Raw genomic sequence first — 20,560 nt, 5'->3', positions numbered from 1 at the left:
AAACCTTGACCCCATAAGAAGGCCTAAATGAGGTCCGTTCCATTGGCCCATAAGGGGATCTCACCACTGTACTAATGCATGTGAATCCTGAGATGGTGGATGTCAAGTGGATTAAGTCCCAAAATGAAAAGAGACTTTTAAGAGAATGTTTGTCCCATCATGTTACTTTTAAGGATTTTGGCTCAGATGTGTTTTCTGAGCAGAGCTATGAAAGGGCAGGTTGTGTAGTAGTTGTCTCTCTCTGGAAGAACACAGAAGGCCTTCCTTACTATATGCACAGAATTCTCTCCAGAGAGACCCAAGAGTTGCTGCACAAGTTGGGTGCCAATTGTCCAGACTGGCAGGGAAGTCAAGGGGAACCCAGAATCACCTAGGAGAGAATAAAGGACAAGAGTTGCAAAACAGACAGCAAGTCAAGAGGTTTGATCAAGCTGACAAACATTTATTTTTCACATGTTAGTTTTATACAGGTATAAGAAGAAAGTAAAACATGAGGCTAGGGGACTTTCCAGCTAAAGAACTTTTCACAATACCCTTTGTGGAGAATTACATGAGGAGGGGAAATATCAAGGTGTAACAGAAGGTTCTGCCAAGCAGGATCTGTTGCCTGGGTGACTGTTCTACTCAACTAGCTACATTACCAAAGTAAAATCAACTCATTTCTGGGGGGAAAAAACCTTTACTATGGGAAACAGAAACCTAGGCCGAGATATGCAAAATGGCTTTACTCAGGCTAAGTGAATTTCTTAATTCTGTCAGCTCCCAGCATCCATGGAGAAAGACAGAATAAGGTGCTAAATCATCTAGATATGGAGGTATGGGTAGTTGTGAGCTGCCCTAAGTGGTGTTGGCAATGGAACCCAGGTCCTCTGCAGGAACAGTTCATATTCTGAAATGCTGAGGGACCTTTTCAGTCCCAGCTACATATTCTCATGATGAAAAAACTATGACTAAAGTGAAAGAGTAAAAGTATTTGTAACTTGGATTTCACCTGGTGGTTAAGGATATTCAACACAGTTAAAATATTTAGCAAACATGACATCCTGAGACGTTGTTGTCATTTCTTTAAGTAATTCTCTTGCACACAGCTTAAGCATGAACTGTGGAGCTGGCAGTGCTTTGCTGCTGACCATGTGCTACACATATTTCCTGTCCTTTATCAGGTTGCCTTTTTTGTTTGAGTTTTTCGGTGTAGATTAATTAAACAATCTCTAGTATATGTAAATGAATCTCTAACATATACAAATCATTCCAACTTTATGTAGACAGATGATCCTTTGTTCCCATTTCCTCTTTGGCTCTCTGAGTGTTGTGTGTCTGTTCTCAGCCAGTTCTGTGTGTTGGGTCCTCTGTATGCTAAGACCCACATCTTTCTTTCTTGATTCATTTTACATTTCCAGACCCCTTAACTGAGTTGATGAAAATTTACAAAGGTTTTTTGATTTGACCGAATTGCATTTTAACTTATAGAAGCTTTATTTAGCTGTTTTGTAGTTTAGAATTTTCCCTCAACATTTTAGATTTTCTCCACTAAAAGCCTGTTTGCTAAGTTCTATTTAGATTCTGTTTATGATCTTACTGCCATCTATCTGATTATGGGATCTCTGTTTGTGATTATTGTGAATATTGGTCACTATGCAATGTGTCATCTCTGACATCCAATCTCGTGTCATTTTCTTATTCTCTTTCATTTCTAGTACTGAAGAATTATGACTTCATGGAGGTGCCATAAGTATTTGTTATTTGTTTTCCCACCCCCGTTGAGAGTATGTGCACATGAGTGTGTGTGTGTGTGTGTGGTGATATGAGTATGTGTGTATCTGTGTGCTTCTGGTATATGACATGCCATATAACTTGTGTCAGGACTTTGCAGATAGACATGTTGGTACACCTGAAGCCAGATGCTCTTCCTTCATCACTGTCTACACAGTTGACTTGAATTAGGGTTTTGCCCTGAATTTTTTTGTTTCTTTGAACATCTTTATATTAAAAAACAAAGACAAATGAATAAATTATAAGCATTTTTGCAAAAGAGTATATGAATACATTTTTGTCAGAACTTGATTTTTTTCTTAAAGATTTGATAGTATACATTAAAATCTTACTAGTTACAGTGAGCATAAAGTACATGTAAAACAAGATGTAACCTGGAATTAGTCAAAATTTTCTTGGTGTCTAACGATGAAGCATAATGATTTTTCATTTTCTTTTCTTCTTCTATTTTTTTTTCTGGCCTTTATTTTTTCTTTAACTTCATATATTCTGTGAGTTGTTTCTGGGGTATTCAGAGCTTTCTGGGGGTTAGTATCCAATTATCAGTAACTGCATATTATGTATGTTCTTTTGTGACTGGGTTATCTCACTCAGATTAATATTTTCTAGATGCAAACCTTTTCTTGAAAATTTTGTTACATTATTGTTTCTGATGGATGAGTAGTACTGCATTGTGTAAATGTCAAACAATTTTTGTATCCATTCATCTACTGGAGGACATCTGGGTTCTTTCCAGCTTCTGGCTATTATAAATAGAGCTGCTGTGAACATTGTGTGCATGTATCTTTGTTGTAAATTGGAGTGTCTCTGAGGTATATGCCCAGAAGTGGAATAGCTAGATCTTCCGGTAGTACTATATCCAATTCTCTGAGGAATCGCCAGACTGATTTCCAGAGTGGTTGTACCAGTTCACGACCCCACCAACAGTGGAGAAGTGTTCCTTTTTGTCAACAACCTCGCCAGCAACTGATGTCATCTGTGTTTTGGACCTTGGCTAATCTGACTGGTGTGAGGTGGAATCACGATTGTTTTGATTTGCATTTCCATGATGGCTAAGGATGTTGAGCACATCCTTAGATGTTTCTCAGACATTCGATATTCCTTAATTTAGAACTTTTTGTTTAGCTCTGTACCCCATTTTTAATAGGGTTGTTTGATTCTCTGGTATCTAACTTTTTGAGTTCTTTGTATACCTTGGATATTAGGCCTCTATCTGATGTGGGGTTGGTGAAGTTCTTTTCCCATTTTGTTGGTTGCCATTTTGTTTTCTTGACAGTGTCCTTAGCCTTACAGAAACTTTGCAATCTCTTTAAGTCCCATTTGTCAATCTTTGATTAGAGCACGAGCCATTGGTGTTTTGTTCAGGATACATGTGTCAGGACTTTGCAGATAGGAATGTTGGTATTCCTGTAGTGAGAGAGTCTTCCTTCATCACTGTCAACAGTGCAGATTTGAATCAGGGTTTTATCCTGAATTGTAAAATTGAGATTTTGAAATGACTAGTCAATGAACTGTTGACATTTACTTGTCTCTACCTTCCTTTGTAAAGCCTTTCTTTACCAGGACCCTCTGGTCAAATTTGTCACAGTCATATGTATACATATGTAGTGTTAGCCAACAAAGTAATGGGTTTATTATGGTATCTTCATGCATGTATAACATTTTACTTTGTTATTCAGTTCCTTTAAGCTGATGTTGAGGACTGATGTTGAAGTTAATACCTAGTCACCAATACATTAAACTAAAATCTCTTGGCATAAATTGCCTAAACCAAGCCTGCTCTCACCTAACTATCCAGTTTCCTGCCATGGTGACCTTCCATTTCCATACCTTCCTCCTAAGGAAGCCTCATCCAGGCCTGTTAAGGTGCCTAGAGACTCTTCGAGGTGCTGTTAGTGCCCATTGTCACCCCCACACTAGTTCAATTTTAGATCAGTTCTCTCCTGAGATGACAGCCTTCCACAGCCCTCTATGTCATAGGAAGTAACCACCTATAGATTTTCTACTTTGTCAGCTCTTCTTCCTAGAAGAACAGTTGTCTTCCTGAGAGAAACACCTGGATTGAAGACATGAAAGAAACCGAGACTTGTCCTGTCAGCAGGACAACAGGTCTCATTAAAATAGACTCTTGCCTTATATTTAGATGTGATTTGTAATATGTGAAACATATTTTTATATATGGTTTCAAAATAGTTCATTTGGGTTTTTAGAAATAAGATTATTAACAAAGTTTAATGTTTTATAAAGATTATGTTTTATAAAACAATTTATGTTTTCTTAATTTAATTGGATGGGACTCATGAATGTACTATCAGTATATTAATATAAAAATTGTGTCATTTTATATCATCTATTTATATACCTTACTTTTGTGCATTTACTAAATATTTAATATTTCTTTATGTTGTAGTTTTTCCCTCAAATGATTCATATTTACTTCATTTTCTGATTTCTTCTGTCCTATTCCTTCTACTTTTCTCTACCCACTGCTCTCTTCCAATAAATTAAAAACTATTCAGTGTCTTTATTCAATTATCCTGACTTTGGATTCAATGAGCTATATGTTTACTAAACATTCAAATTCAGATGTTCGGTGAACAGTCAGATAATGGAGCCAGATTATTAGCTGTGAATTAGGGAAAGATCTGGTGACCAACTGATTTTAGGAGATTGTTACAGAATTTATGGGGAAACGAGAATCAAGGCCCCATCTGACCATGGGACACTGGGATATTATGATATCACCAGTTAAGAGATAGAAGATTCAGTAAGACAGACTGAAAATGTTGGACAGTCCTTGGAAATACATTTCCTGATGAAATAATGATTCCTGGAACTCATTTAGGAAATTATTTTATACCCATATTCAATATTAAGTAGAGCAAATTTTAATAATTTATCATTGATAAAGCAGATTAAGTAATTAGAGATCTTGTATAAAACTCACCCCAGAGGAGGTGCGCTCTAGAGAATAGGAACAGCAGCTTAGTCATCAGAGTTGAAGTTTTCTGGTAGAAAGGATAGGAATGTGACAGAGGTGGCCAGAGGGTCCTGTTCAAGAAGAGGCTTTACAACTTTCATTGAGGTAGATAGTAAGCCCTTTAAACTAAGAAAGTTTATTTTATGGAAATATACAATGGATTGAACATTACAGAAAGACTATCCACAAAAGAACATCAGGGAAATATATACTTCACAAGTAGATGTTAAAATGCTCCATGGATTCCTATTTGTTGTTTAACTAATTTCCTATGTGTGACATCAAGTAAAGAAGACTTTAGAGTTAAGGTTCCTGTACTTCCATTGTCAGAAAGAGGCAAGGTTTGATAAAGGAAATGACAGATTTGCAAATGCTCATGTTTGACAGGTATTACCACAACAGGAAGAACCAGATAGACACTCTGTGGCCCTGATACATTCTATAGAAGGTGAACCAAAAATTACCTTTGAAAGAGAAGTGAGAAGAATGTGGTGGGATTTAGTTTTAAAAATGGTATTTCTTAGCAAAGTTATCTGTTTATTTTTTCTGGAGTGCACATAGAGAACACATAAACCAAATCATCTGGGAAAAATATAATTATCTTCTATCTAAAAATATAACTAATATATATCTAAAAATATAACTTTATTAACTAGTAACTTTCTTCCTGTTTAGATCAGCTATGCTCCTTTTGACCAGAGTCTTGAGAGCAGAGTCCAGCTCCAGTCTCCTTACCAGTTTCCTGTGCACACCACAGCTCTGTACCAGGGAATTATTCAACTGCTGCTACACTTCACTTGGGTCTGGGTTGGCCTGGTGGTTCCAGATGATGTGAGGGGAGAAGTCTTCCTTAGGGAAATCACAGATGAGATGACCAACCATGGAATTTGTGTTGCATTTGCAGAAAAGGATCCAATATTTTTTACTAGAGAAAATATAAACTGGGAACGTTTTAGGGAAAGATTCACAATGACCCATGTTATAGTTGCAATTGGTGACACACAGTCTTTTCTGAGGACTGCCTTTATCATCACTTGCAATAAACCTTTTGGTCATGTCTGGATCACAACTTCTGATTGGGATATCACCACATTACCCTTTGGAGATGATGAAGCTTATACATACTTCGGTGGAGGATTATCATTTTCAGTTCACATGGGTAAAATACTGGGATTCAAGAATTTTCTCAAAAGTGTAAAACCTGGAAAATACCCTCATAATATCTTTATCAGAGAACTGTGGTCGATCTTATTTGGATGTCCATATTCATATCAGCCCTCGATCAGGAAAAATACATGTGAGAAAAAACTGAGCACACAACGTCTACACCGTTGGGACATGAATACCTCACCCTACAGCTTCAAAGTCCATGCAGCTGTGTATGCCATTGCCCAGGCACTCCATGAGGAGCTGTCACTCAGGGTGGAAGGAGACTTACTCCATAAAGATGTACTCCAGGCTCCTCTCCCATGGAAGGTAGCAATATCTGCTCTTGTATTTACCTAGGCATTGGGCACTGCCTTGTATGTTCTCCATTTTGATATATGATCTTTCCTAATTAGTGTTAGAAAAATATTTTTGTTCTTAGCATACTTCCTTAGGGTACTGTCTCCTGCCTAATTTACTCATGGTTATTTCATTAGCATAAAGTCATAGTGTTAATAAATAAAGAGAAACACCTTTTATTCGTGCAAGTTGAGATAATATTACTAGTAAAATATATATGTATATGGTGCTGAAAAAGATTTTTCTAATTTTAGCACATTCAAGCAATAATATTTAAGCTCTTTAATAGTCACATCTTTTTCTTTTTGCTTTTAATGTTTTGTGAAGAAATTATAGGATTAAAACCAAGACATTTGTTAAGTACAAATATGCGACATTTTAAGGGATTTTTAGGTCCATTTGAAGGCAATAGCTTGTTTTGTTTTGTTGAACATGTCCTGGAAGAACACATAGCTTCCATAAGGTTAGACATTTTAATCCCCTCCTGTTTTCTAGCCTATGGGAGTCTGAGGTAGAAGGAACATGAGTTGAAGCCAGCATGAGCTGCATAGACAGTGCTTGTCTTAAAAATCAAATTCAGAATAAAACTGAAACCAAAATATTCTCTCTAAAGTGAAGCTGGATTGAATAGACTGGTAATGTAATGACACAACACCTTTCCTAATGTTTATCACTCTATACATGCTTGTCTTTTTTTGTTTTTTTATTAAAGAACTTTATTTTTAAAAAAAAACAAAAATAAATGTACAGATCTCTAGCATGTTTGGATAAAAGCATACAAACACACCTCCATCGTTGCTTGGCAATTTTCTTAAGTTTTGATAATGTACATCAAGATTCCACCAGCCACAATGAACACAAAGTATGTGCAAAACAGCATGAAACCTGGAATTAGTCAAAGTTTTCTTGATGTGTAAGGAGTAAAAATAAGGGTTTTTTTTTCTTTTCTTTCTTTTCTTTACTTGAACTTCACACAGTCTGTGAGTTCTTTCTGGGGTGTTGTAGAGGTTTCTGGGTTTAGTAATCAAATATCAGTAACTGCATATTAGTCTTTTCTTTTGTGACTGGGTTATTTCACTCAGAATGATATTCTCTAGATGCATCCATTTTCTTGAGAATTTCATAAGGTCATAGTTTATGATAGCTGAGTATTACTCCATTGTGTAAATGTACCACAATTTTTGTATCCATTCATCTACTGAAGGATATATGGGTTCTTTCCAGCTTCTGGCTATTATAAATAGAGCTGCTATGAACATTGTGGTGCATGTGTCTTTGTTGTATATTGAAGTGTCTCTGGGGTATATGCCCAGAAGTGGAATAACTGGGTCTTCAGGTAGTACTATTTCCAATTTTCTGAAGAATCACCAGACTGTTTTCCAGAGTGGTTGTACCAGTTTACAACCCCACCAACAGTGGAGAAGTGTTCCTGTTCCTCTACATCCTTGGCAGGATGCTGCTGTCATCTGAATTTTTGATTATGTCCAATCTGAGTGGTGTGAGGTGGAAAGTCAGGGTTGCTTTGATTTGCATTTCCCTGATGGCTAATGATGTCAAACACTTCCTTAGATGCTTCTCAGCCATTCAATATTCCTCAATTGAGAACATTTTGTATAGCTCTGTACCCCATTTTTAATACGCTTGTTTAATTCTCTTGTGTCTAGTTTCTAGAGTTCTTTGTATATCTAGATGTAGGGTTGGTAAAAACCTTCTCCAACTCTTTTGGCTGTCGTTTTGTTTTCTTTACAGTGTCTTTAGCCTTACAGAAACCTTGCAAAATCATTAAGTACCTTTTGTCAATCTTTCACCTTAGAGCATGAGGCATTGGTGTTCTGTTCATGAAATTTTCTCCTGTGCCTATGTGTTCTAAGGTTTTCCCTACTTTCTCATCTAATAGTTTCACTGTACCTGACTTAATGTGAAGATCTTTGATCCACTTACACTTGAGCTTTGTACAAGGAGATAAGAAAGGGTCTATTTTCATTCTTCTGCATGCTGAGTGCCAGTTGAACCAACAGCATTTGTTGAATAAGCTGATTTTTTCACATCGAATGTTTACACCTCCTATGTCAAAAATCAGGTGACGATATATGTGAGGGCTCATTTCTATCTCTTCTATTCTATTCCATTGATCAATGTGACTATTTCTAGACCAGTACCATGCAGTTTTTAGCACAACTACCTTGTAATATTGGTTGAAGTCGGGGATAGTGATTTCCAAAGATATTTTCCTGTTGTTGAGGATGGATTTCTCTATTCTAGGTCTTTTGTTATTCCAGATGAAATTACACATTCAATTCCAATTCAATGAAGAATTGGGTAGGTCTTTTGATGGGGATTGTACTGAATCTGTAGATTGTTTTATAAAGAAGGCCATTTTAACAATGTTGATCCTTCCAATCCATGAGCATAGGAGATCTTTTCATTTTCTGAGATCTTCCATGATTTTCTTCTGTAGAAGTTTGAAGTTCTTGTCATACAATTCCTTTACTTCCGTAGTTAGAGTCACACCAAGGTATCTCATAGGTTTTGAGAAGTGTATCATTTCCATAAATACTTTGCCCTTTGAGGAGAGGAAGGCTACTGATTTGTTTGAGTTATTTTTATGTCCAGCCACTTTGCTGAACTTGTTTATCAGCTGTAGGAGTTCTCTGGTGGAATTTGTGGTGTTGCGTAAATACATTATCATGTTATCTGCAAATAGTGATGTTTTTGCTTCTTCCTTTACAATGTGTAACCCTTTGTTCCTTTTGCTGTATAATTGCTCTGGCCAGGACTTCCAGTACTATGATGAATACATAGGGGGAGAGTGGGAAGCCTTGCTGAGTTCTTGATTAAAGTAGGATTGCTTCAATTTTCCCACCATTAAGTTGGATGTTCACTGTTGTTTTTCTGCATATTGCTTTTATTATGTTTATGTATGGCACTGGATTCCTGTTCTTTCAAGACTTTTAACATGAAGTGTTATTGTATTTTGTCAAATGTTTCTCAGCATCCAGTGAGATGACCATGCGTTTTCTTTCTTTGAGTTTGTTTATATGGTGGAATTTCCATATATTAAACCATCCCTGCATCCCAGGGATGAAGCCTACTTGATCATGTTGAATGGTTGTTTTGATGTGTTCTTCAATTTGGTTTGTAAAATTTTTTGAGTATTTTTGCGTCAATGTTCATAAGTGAGATTGGTCTGAAGTACTTTCCTTGTAGGGTCTTTGTCTGGATTAGGAATGAGGATTATTGTAGCCTCAAAAAATGAGTTAGGTAGTGTTCCATCTGATTCTATTTTGTGGAATAATTTGGAGAGTATTGGTATTATGTCATCAATAAATGTCTGATCAAATTCTGCACTGAACCCATTTGGATGTGGGTGTATTTTGCTTGGGATACTTTTGATGACTGCTTCTTTTTCTTTAGGTGTTATGGGATTATTTAGATGGTTTACCTGGTCCTGGTTTAAATTTAGTATCTGGTATCTATCTAGGAATTCATCAATTTCCTCAAGATTTTTGAGCTTTGTTGAGTACAGGATTTTGTAGTAGGATCTGATGATTCCTTGAATTTTCTCAGTTTTAGTTGTTATTTCTCCACTCCTTTCTGATTTTGTTAATTTGGATACTCTCTCTTTGCCCTCTAGATAGTCTGGCTAAGCGTTTATCAATCTTGTTAATTTTCTCAGAGAACCAGCTCTTGGTTTTGTTAATTCTTTGAATGGTTCTTTTTGTTTCGATTTTGTCTATTTCTGCCCTAAGTTTGATTATTTCTTGCTGTCTACTTCTCCTGGGTGCATCTGCTTACTTTTGTTCTAGAGCTTCGAGAGGTGCTGTCAAATTGCTGGTGTATGCTATCTCCAGTTTCTTTTTGGAAGCACTCAGCACCATGAGTTTTCCTCTCAGTAATGCTTTCATTGCATCCCATAGGATTGGGTATGTTGTGTTTATGCTTTCATTGAATTCTAGAAAATCCTTAAATTATTTTTTCATTTCTTCTTTGACCCTGCTATCGTTTCATATAGCATTGTTTAGTTTCCAAGTGTTTATGGTCTTTTTGTTGTCTGTGTTGTTATTAAAGACCAGCCTTAGACCATGGTGATCTGAAAAAATGCATGGTATTATTTCAATCTTCTTATATCTATTGAAGCTTGTATGTGGACAATTTTTGAGAAGGTGCCATGAAGTGCTGATAAAAAGGTTTAGTCTTTTGTTTTAGGATGATATATTCTGTAGATATTTATTAATTCCAGATGGTTCATAACCTCTGCTAGTTGTCCAGTGTCCTTGCTCAGTTTTTGTTTCCATGATCTCTCCGTTGGTGAGAGTGGGGTTTTGAGATCTCCCACTATTATTGTGTGGTGCGCAATGTATTTCTTAAGGTTTAGTAGGGATTCTTTTATGAATATAGGTACTTTTGTATTTGGAACATATATGTTAAAGATTGAGAGTTCCTTCTGACAAATTTCCCTGTAATGAGTAAAAAGTGTCCTTCCTTATCTCTTTTGATACCTTTTGGTTGAAAATCAACTTTATTTGATATTAGAATGGCCATTTCAGCTTGCTTCTTGGGGCAATTTGCCTGGAAGTCTTTTTCCTAAACTTTAACCCTGAGATAGTGTCTGTCTTTGTCCCTGAGATGAATTTCTTGTATGCAGCAAAATGCTGGGTTTTTTTATGTATCCAGTCTGAAAGCTTATATCTTTATATTGGGAAATTGAGTCCATATTATGTTAACAGATATCAAGGAATAGTGGTTGCTCTTTCCTCCTATTTTTGCTTTTGGAGGTTGAATTCTGCCTGTAAGTCTTTCTTCTTTTGATTTTCTTGCTTAGGGGTTTTCTTGTTTTTATTAGGATGTAGTTCACCTCTTTATATTGGGTTTTCCCCCTATAATTCCTTGTAGTGCTGGGTTTGTGGTGAGATATTGTTTAAATTTAGTTTTGTCTTGGAATATCTTAGTCTCTCCATCTATGGTGATTGATAGTTTTCCTAGGTATAGCAGCAGGGGCTGGCACCTGTGCTCTCTTAGGGTCTGCATGTCTGTCCAGGCTCTTCTAGCTTTCATAGTCCCTGTTGAGAAGTTGGATGTGATTTTGATTGGTCTTCCTTTATATGTTACATGGCCTATTTACCTTACTGCTTTTAGTGTTTTTTCATTGCTTTGGGCACTTGGCCTTTTGACTATTATGTGTCAGGAGCAATTTCTTTTCTCGTCCAACCTATTTGGAATTCTGTAGGCTAGTTTTATGCTCATGGTCATCTTATTCTTAAGGCTAGGGATGTTTTCTTCTACAATTTTTGAAGATATTTACTGTGCCTCTAGGTTGATATTTTTCACCCTCATCTATTCCTATTATCCTTAGGTTTTATTTTCACATTGTGTCATGGATCTCCTGGACATTTTGGGTTAGGAGCTTTTCATTTTTTTGCGTCTTCTTTGACTGTTTTGTCTATGTTTTCAATGTTCTCTTTGGCCCCCGAGATTATCTCTTCCATCTCTTGGAGTCTGTAGGAAAGGTTTGCATCTGTGACTACTGATTTCTTTTTTAGGCTTTCTATCTCTTAAGTTGTCTCTTTTAGTGTTTTCTTTATTGTGTCTATTTCTGTTTTAAATTCTTTTTTTCATTTATTCATCTCTTTGGTTCTGTTTTCCTTTTCTTTGAGTTCTTTCAGTTCTTTAAGTGTTTTTTGTTTTTTCCTCTTTAAAGGCTTCTAATTCTCTATGCTTTTCCTCCCATTCTTGTTTAAGGATCTCTATCATCATCTTGAGGTATGATTCCGTGTCTGAGTCTTCTTTTTTAGGAGTGTTTGGCATTCTGCTGTTTGCTGTGATGGGAGAGCTGGGTACTAGTGTTTTCAGGTTGTCTTGGTTTCCCTGTGGTATGTGCTTTCGCTTTCCTCTTGCGATCTTGTTGTCTGTGTTAATATGTTGTCTTCTTGTCAGTACTTGCTTCTCCCTTGTACCTGGCCTGTGTCCCTAGATCTCCTCTGTTACTGGTGGCGGATGGTCTGAGCACCCATTCTGCACTCAAAGTCCTCTGGCTGGGAATAGCCCAATGCTGGATTACTGCTAACCTGAACCAAGCGAGTGGGGGGGGCACACTAGTCGCATGCTCGGCAAGGTCTCTCTGCAGAGATCTCTCTGCACCCTGGCTAGTGGAAACACCTTCTCCCCAGGCCTGTGTCCCTGGATCTCTGCTGTTCCTGCTGGCAGATGGTCTGAGCACCAGTTCTGCACTCAAATTCCTCTGGTTAGGAATAGCCTGATGATGCGTTACTGGTTCCCTGAACCAAGCAGGTAGGGCACTATCCGTGCACTTGGCAGAGATCTCTCTGCAGAGGTCTCTGCACCCCAGCTAGTCGGAACGCCCTCTCAACAGGCTTGTGTCCCTGTATCTCTGCTGTTCCTTGTAGCAGATGGTCTCTGCTTATCTTTTCAAATGTTTTGCATTTACAAAACTGTACCAAAATCAATTTTCTCTACCTCATTGTCAACGCTTTATTTTTGAAATTGCTTAAATTTGCTTATTATTGTTTGGTACTTTCAAACATTTAAATAATGAACATTGTATATTTTGTACCCCTGATCCATGCATTCCCAGTCTTCCTCCCCTTTAGAGCTTTTTTTCCCAAACAGCCATATCTTGCTCTCATGACCTAATTTTGTACGTGGGATTCTGTAAATGTAGTTATAATTCCCCACCCAAGAGTAGAAGGTTATTACTAGACTTTGGAATAATTGTCCCTTTAAATCACATAAATCTTTTGTGTGTTTTGAATATTGACAGCAGGCCCTCTAACACATACAAAATAGTACAGCTCAGGGTGAGCTGCATTTACCTTTTCCTGACATCAGTGATGTCAAATGTCTTTCTTTTATTTTTTTCTTAACTTTATTTTAAAAAACAAAGATAAATGTACAGATTTTAAGCATTTTTGCATAAAAGTATACAAACACATTTAATAAGGTTGTGATTAAGTATTTGTAGGTACCTATACAAACACATATGTATATATGTAACCATATATAGGAAAAGAGGTTATTAATTTGAGGAGATAAGAGAGAAACTGGGAGGGGCTTTAGGAAAAAAAGGGGTGTGACAGGGTTCTCTTTTAATTAAAATATATTCTTTTTTTCATCGTTTTTTCGTGATCTTCACACAGTCTTTGGATTGTTTCAGGGGTGTTCAGGGCTTTCTGGGGTTAGTATCCCATTATCAGTGACTGCATGTTATGTCTGTTCTTTTGTGACTGAGTTATCTCACTCAGGATGATATTCTCTAGATGCATCCATTTTCTTGAGAATTTCGTTAGACAATTGTTTCTGACAGCTGAGTAGTACTCCATTGTGTAAATGTACCACAATTTTGTATATATTCATCTTCTGAAGGACATCTGGGTTCTTTCCAGCTTCTGGCTATTATAAATAGAGCGGCAACGAACATTGTGGTGCATGTATCTTTGTTGTATGTTGGAGTATCTCTGGAGTAAATGCCCAGAAATAGAATACGTGGGTCTGCTGGTGGTACTATGCCCATATTTCTGAGGAACTGCCCGACTGATTTCCAAAGTAGTTGTATCAGTTTACAACCCCACCAGTAGTGGAGAAGTGTTCCTCTTTCTCCACACTCTCGCCAGCATCTATTGTCATCTGAGTTTTGGACCTTAGCCAATCTGACTGGTGGAAGGTGGAATGTCAGGGTTGTTTTGATTTGCATTTCCCTGATGGCTAAGTATGTTGAGCACTTACTTAGATAATTCTCAGTCATTTGATATTCCCTGATTGAGAACTTTTGTTTAAGTCTATACCCCATTTTTAATAGGGTTGTTTAATTCTCTGGTGTCTAGCTTATTGAGTTCTTTATATACCTTGAATATTAGGCCTCTATCTGATGTAGGGTTGGTAAAGATCTTTTTCCACTCTGTTGGATGCCGTTTTGTTTTCATGATAGTGTACTTAGCCTTACAAAAACTTTGCAATCTCATTAAGTCCCATTTGTCAATCTTTAACCTTAGAGCTCGAGCTATTGGTGTTCTGTTTAAAAATTTTTCTTCTGTGCCTATGAGTTCTAAGGTTTTCCCAATATTCTCATCTATTAGTTTCAGTGTACCTTGTTTAATGTGTAGACCTTAGATACACTTGCACTTGAGCTTTGTACAAGGAGATAAAAACGGGTCTATTCTCATTCTTCTGCATGCTGAGTGCCAGTTGGCCCAACACCATTTGTTAAATAGGCTGTCCTATTTCCATTGAATGTTTACAGCTCCTTTGTCAAAAATCAGGTGACCATATACATGAGGGCTCATTTCTGTATTTTCTATTCTATTCCATTGATGCACATGCCTATTTCTGTATAAGTACCATGCTGTTTTCAGGACAATTGCCTTCTAATATAGCTTGAGGACAGGGTTAGTGATTCCCGCAGATATTTTCTTGTTGTTAAGGATGGATTTCTCTATTCTAGGTCTTTTCTTGGCCCAAATAAAATTGCACAGTGCTCTTTCTAACTCAGTGAAGAACTGGGTTGGAATTTTGATGGGGATTGCATTGAATCTGTTGATTGGTTTTGGTAGGATGGTCATTTTTAAAATATTGATCCTTCCAATCCATGAGCATGGGAAATCTTTCCATTTTCTGAGATCTTCCTCGATTTCCTTCTTTAGAGCTTTGAAGTTCTTGTTATACAGGTCCTTCGTTGCTTAATTAGAGCCACACCAAGGTATTTAATAGTTTTTGTGACTATTGTGAAGGGTATCTTTTCCCTAATTTCTTTCTCCACATGTTTGTCCTTTGAATATAGGATGGCTATTGATTTTTGTGAGTTAATTTTATATCCAGCCACTTTGCTGAACTTGTTTATCAGCTGTAGGAGTTCTCTGGTGGAATTTGTGGGGTAGCTTAAGTACACTATCATGTCATCTGCAAATAGTGATGTTTTTACTTCTACCTTTTCAATTTGTATCCCTTTGATTTTCTTTTGCTGTCTATTGCTCCAGCCAGGACTTCCAGTACTATGTTGAGTAGGTAGGGGGAGAATGGGCAGCCTTGTAGAGTCCCTGATTTTAGTAGGATTGCTTCATGTTTTCCAACCTTAAGTTTGATGTTAGCTGTTGGTTTGCTGTATATTGCTTTTATTATGTTTAGGTATGGGCCTTGGATTCCTGTTCTTTCCAAGTCTTTTAACATGAAGGGGTGTTGAATTTTGTCAAATGCTTTCTCAGCATCTAGTGAGATGTCAGTTTGGTTTTTTTCTTTGAGTTGATTTCTATGGTGGATTACGTTGATGGATTTTTGTATGGTAAACCATCCCTTCATGCCAGGTATGTAGCCTGCTTAATGGTTAATGATCGTTTTGATATATTCTTAGATTCAGTTTGCAAGGATTTTGTTGAGTATTTTTGCATCAATGTTCATAAGTGATATTGGTCTGAGGTTCTCTTTCCTTTTAGGGTCTCTGTGTGGTTTAAAAATGAGGGTTATTATAGCCTCAAAAAATGTGTTGGGTAGTTTTCCATCTGATTCCATTTCATGGAATAGTTTGGAGAGTATCGGTATTATGTCGTCAATAAATTTCTGATAAAATTCTGCACTAAACCATTCTGGACCTGGGCTTTTTTTTTTTTTTTTTTTTTTTTTTGGTTGTGTGGCTTTTGATAACTGCCTCTATTTCTTTAGGTGTTATGAGATTATTTAGATGGTTTACCTGCACCTGATTTAACTTTAGTAACTTGTATCGGTCTAGGAATTAATCCATGTCCTCCAGATTTTCCAGCTTTGCTGAGTATAGGCATTTGTAGTATGATCTGATGATTTCTTGAATTTCCTCAGTTTCAGTTGTTATTTCTCCACTTTCCTTTCTGATTTTGTTAATTTGAATACTCTCTCTTTGCCCTCTAGTTAGTCTGGCTAAGCGTTTATCAATCTTGTTGATTTTCTCAAAGAATCAACTCTTGGTTTTGTTGATTCTTTCAATGGTTCTTTTTGTTTCTATTTGGTCAATTTCTGCCCTAAGTTTGGTTATTTCTTACAGTCTACTCCTCTTGGGTGTATCAGCTTCCTTTTGTTCTAGAGCTTTCAACTATACTATCAAGTTACTGATGTGTGCTCTCTCCAGTTTCTTTTTGGAAGCACTCAGAGCTATGAGTTTTCCTCTCATTACTGCTTTCATTGCATCCCATAGGTTTGGATATGTTGTGTTTTTGTTTTCATTGAATTCTAGAAAATCCTTTGTTTCTTTCTTTTTCTTCCTAGACCCTGCTATTGTTTAACAGAGCATTGTTTAGTTTCCATGTGTATGTGGGCTTTTTGTTGTCTTTGTTGTTGTTAAACACCAGCAGTAGATCATAGTGATCTGAGAGGATGCATGGGAGTATTTCAATCTTATATCTATTGAGGCTCCTTTTGTGACCCATTATGTGGTCAATTATTGAGAAGGTGCCATGAGGTGCGGAGAAGAAGGTATATTCTTTTTTTTAGGATGATATTTTCTGTAGATATCTATTAAAACCATTTGGTTTATAACCTCTGCTAGTTTTACAGTATCCTTGTTCAGTTTTTGTTTCCCTGATCTGTCCATTGGTGAGAGTGGGGTATTGAGGACTCCCACTATTATTGTGTAGGGCACAAAGTATGTTTTGAGCTTTAGTAGGGTTTCTTTTATGAATACCAGTGCTTTTGTATTTGGAGAATATATGTTAAGGATTAAGAGTTCCTCCTGACAAATTTCCCATGTAATGAGTGTAAAGTGTCCTTCCTTATATTTTTGATAACTTTTGGTTGAAAAGCTGCTTTGTTCATTATTAGAATGGCGACTCCAGCTTGCTTCTTGGGTCAATTTGCTTGGAAGGTTTTCTCCCACCCTTTTACTCTGAGATAGTGTCTGTCTTTGTCTCTGAGATGAGTTTCTTGTATGCAACAAATTGCTGGGTTTTGTTTATGTATTTAGTCTGATAGCCTATGTCTTTTTATTCGGGAATTGAGTCCATATATGTTAACAGATATCAAGGAATTGTGGTTGCTCTTTCCTGCTATTGTAGGTTTTGGAGGTTGAATCGTGCCTATATGTCGTTCTTCTTTTGGTTTTCCTGCTTAGAAGTTTTCATGTTTTTATTGGGATGTAGTTTCCCTCATTGTAATCAGTTTTCCACCTATAATTTCTTGTAGTGTTGGGTTTGTTTTCAGATATTGTGTAAATTTAGTTTTGTCTTGGAATATCTTAGTCTCTCCATCTATGGTCATTGAGAGTTTTGCTGGGTATAGCAGCTTTGGCTCTCACCTGTACTCTCTTAGGGTCTGCATGATGTCTGACCAGGCTCTTCTAGCTTTCATAGTCTCTGTTGAGAATTCGGGTGTGATTCTGATTGGTCTGCCTTTACAAGTTACATGGCCATTTTCCCATACTGCTTTTAATATTTTTTGTTTTCTTTGGGCCCTTGGCATTTTGACTGTTATGTGTCAGCAGGAGTTTGTTTTTTGATCCAATCTATTTGGAGTTCGGTAGGCTTGAAGGTCATCTCATTCTTAAGGGTAAGTAAGTTTTCTTCTTTGATTTTGTGTAAGATATTTACTGTGCCTCTTAGTTGATATCTTCGCCCTCCTCTATTCCTATTATCTTTAAGTTTTGTCTTCTCATTGTGTCCTGGATCTCCTGGACATTTTGGGTTAGGAGCTTTTTGGTTTTTGCATCCTCTCTGACTGTTTTGTCTATGTTTTCAATGTTGTCTTCGGCTCCCGAGATTCTCTCTTCCATCTCTTGTAGACTATTAGAAATGCTTGCATCTGTGACAACTGATTTCTTTTATAGGTTTTCTACCTCTAAAGTTGTCTCTTTTAGTGTTTGCTTTATTGTGTCTATTTCTGTTTTAAATTCCTTCTTCCATTCCTTCATCTCTTTGGTTCTGTTTTCCTCTAGTTCTTTAAGTTCTTTGAGTGTTTTTCTTGTTTCCTCTTTAAAAGCTTTTAAATTCTTTATGCTTTTCTTCCAGTTCTTTTTTAAGGATATCTATCATCATCTTGAGGTATGATTTTAGGTCTTCGTCTTCTTTTTCTGGTGTGTTTGGCATTCTGCTATTTCCTGTGATGTGAGAGCTGGGTGCTGGTGTTGCCAGGTTTTCTTGGTTTCCCTGGGGTATGTTCTTTCTCTTTCTTTTTGCCATTTTCTTTTCAGTCTTTTGTCTCTGGATTACTGCTTGATCACTGCTGGGTTGCTGCTGGCTCACTGCTGGTTCATGGCTGCTCCAGTCCTGTGTCCCTGAATCACCACTGGCTTACCAGTGGCTCACTGCTGTTCCACTGGCTCACTGCTCTTCCTGGTGGTGGGTGGTCTGAGTGCAGTTCCTCACTACTTGTTGTTCAGCTTGGAATAGCCAGATGCAGGGTTACTGGTTCCCTGGAGCAAGCTGGGGCAAGGAGGGGGAAAGTGGGACAGCAGGCTGGCTCACCACTGGCTCACTGCTAATCCTGGTGGTGGGTGGTCAGTCCAATGTCTTTAAACAGATTGACTTTCTTGTCTGTTTTACTCAAGGAGCTTTTACTCCAAGGTTTTGATCTGTTTTTATTTGGTGTATCAGAAAAACAAAAGATCCACCTCCGCTTATTTACATGTTGATGTCCTGTTTCTACATCAGCATTTGTGGAAGAGACAACATTTCAGCCTTTGGATGTTTTAGAGTCTTGTGTATTCACTTAGTTTCTGGATTTCTGTTTAGTTCTTCAGCTATGTGTTTATGGTATATTCCATACTTGTATGGCTGCAATTTTATAAAACTATTTGGGATGAGAAACACAATGCTTTAATTTACTTCTTCTTGATCAAATTTGTAAAAGGTGTGTGACTTCCTTTTGGTTCTTCTCTCCTATGGAGATTTTAGACATTGTTAATCTAATTACAAACCTCTTTTAATTTTTGGAAGACATTGCCTTAATCTGTTCAACCTTTTGAGTAATGAAGACTTTTTAACAATATTAACTCTTTTAATCCTTGATTTGTTGTCTATATTTCTTCAGTCTTCTTCAATATCTTACATGTTTCACTATAGGCATATTTTAGTTACTTTTCTAAATTTGTTTGTAATATGATTGAGGCAACCCAGTGGAAGAAAAAGAGTCTCCTGTGGAGTCAAAAGAGTCAGAGGCACACTCTCTCCTATATTTCAAAGTCCCTCAACCATCCCAGATAAACAACCACACATGAATGCAAAGGAACCTAGTGCAGACATGGGCAGGCTCTCTGCTTTTCAATTCAGTCTCTGTGAGACATTATGAGCCCTGCTTTGTTGAATCTGTTGGCTGTGTTCTCCTGGTATTCAAACTACTCTGGATCCTACAATACTATCTTCCAGTCTTCCATGGGATCTACGGAAACTGCCTAATATTTGGCTGTGGGTCTATGCATCTGCTTCCATCAGCTGCTAGATAAAGTTTCTAATAAAAACTGGAATAGGTACCACTCCAGAAATATGTAAAAATATCCTTAGGAATCTGTTCTTCATCTTGTTGCTGTTGCTGGGTTCTGTTGGCTTTGGTTCTATCTTATATCACTGAGACACTGAGCTTCAGGTTCCTGGCCATTCAGGCAGTGTCTGACATGAGTTACCTATCCTGGTTTAAGTCTCAAGTTATACCAGTCATTGCTTGGTCACTCACACAGATTTTTATCCAAAGCACATATTGCTGTCAGTAGAGGTTGGGGTTCCAACGTCTTTTGGCTGGATGGGTGATCAAGCTACACCAGTAGGAGCTTTGCCTACATACAGAAGATGGCCAGTTCCTATTCCATATAGTCCATTACTAGGAATCCTCACTAATGTCACTCTCATAGATAACAGACAGTTTCCACACCAATTGGTTTTGGCAATGTCCCTATATGCTCCACTATTCGGTCTCTTTCTGTCCAGACCTTCTCCACCTCCTTCCTCAAACATTTGCCTTCTTGTTTCCATCTCCACTCACCCTCTAGCCTACCCACCAAATATATTCTATTTTCCCTTCCCAGGGATATTCATGTGACTCCCACCCTAGAGCTATACTTGTTACTTAGGCCCTCTGGGTTTGTGGATTATAATATGATTATCATTTATTTTACAGCAAATAACCATGTATAAGGAAGTGCATGTCATGTTTGTCTTATTGGATCTAGGATGCCTCACTCTGGATATATTCTAGTTCCATTCATTTGCCTGCAATTTTCACAATGTCATATTTATAACACCTGAGTAATATTTCATTGTGTAAATGTACCACACTGTTTATCCATTCTTTAGTTGAGAAATGGCTAGGTTATTCCAGTCTCCGGATTTTATAAATAAAGCC

General features: G+C 37.3%; 1 protein-coding gene across 1 annotated transcript in view; it reads left to right on the top strand.

The window, feature by feature from the left end:
• LOC308418643 (vomeronasal type-2 receptor 26-like) overlaps positions 1 to 20,560 on the top strand; it is a gene marked incomplete at both ends in the record, with an annotated part of 49,811 nt that overhangs the window by 7,763 nt on the left and 21,488 nt on the right. The window contains one exon of the mRNA XM_080914049.1: positions 5,429 to 6,229. Within this exon, the coding sequence (XP_080770175.1) occupies positions 5,429 to 6,229 (801 nt within the window). The remainder of the gene's footprint in view (positions 1 to 5,428; positions 6,230 to 20,560) is intronic.

The sequence above is a fragment of the Micromys minutus genome (assembly GCF_963924665.1).
Source record: "Micromys minutus genome assembly, chromosome: 3".
NCBI classification, from domain to species: Eukaryota; Metazoa; Chordata; class Mammalia; order Rodentia; family Muridae; genus Micromys; species Micromys minutus.
This window is presented reverse-complemented; position numbering and strand designations above follow the sequence as displayed.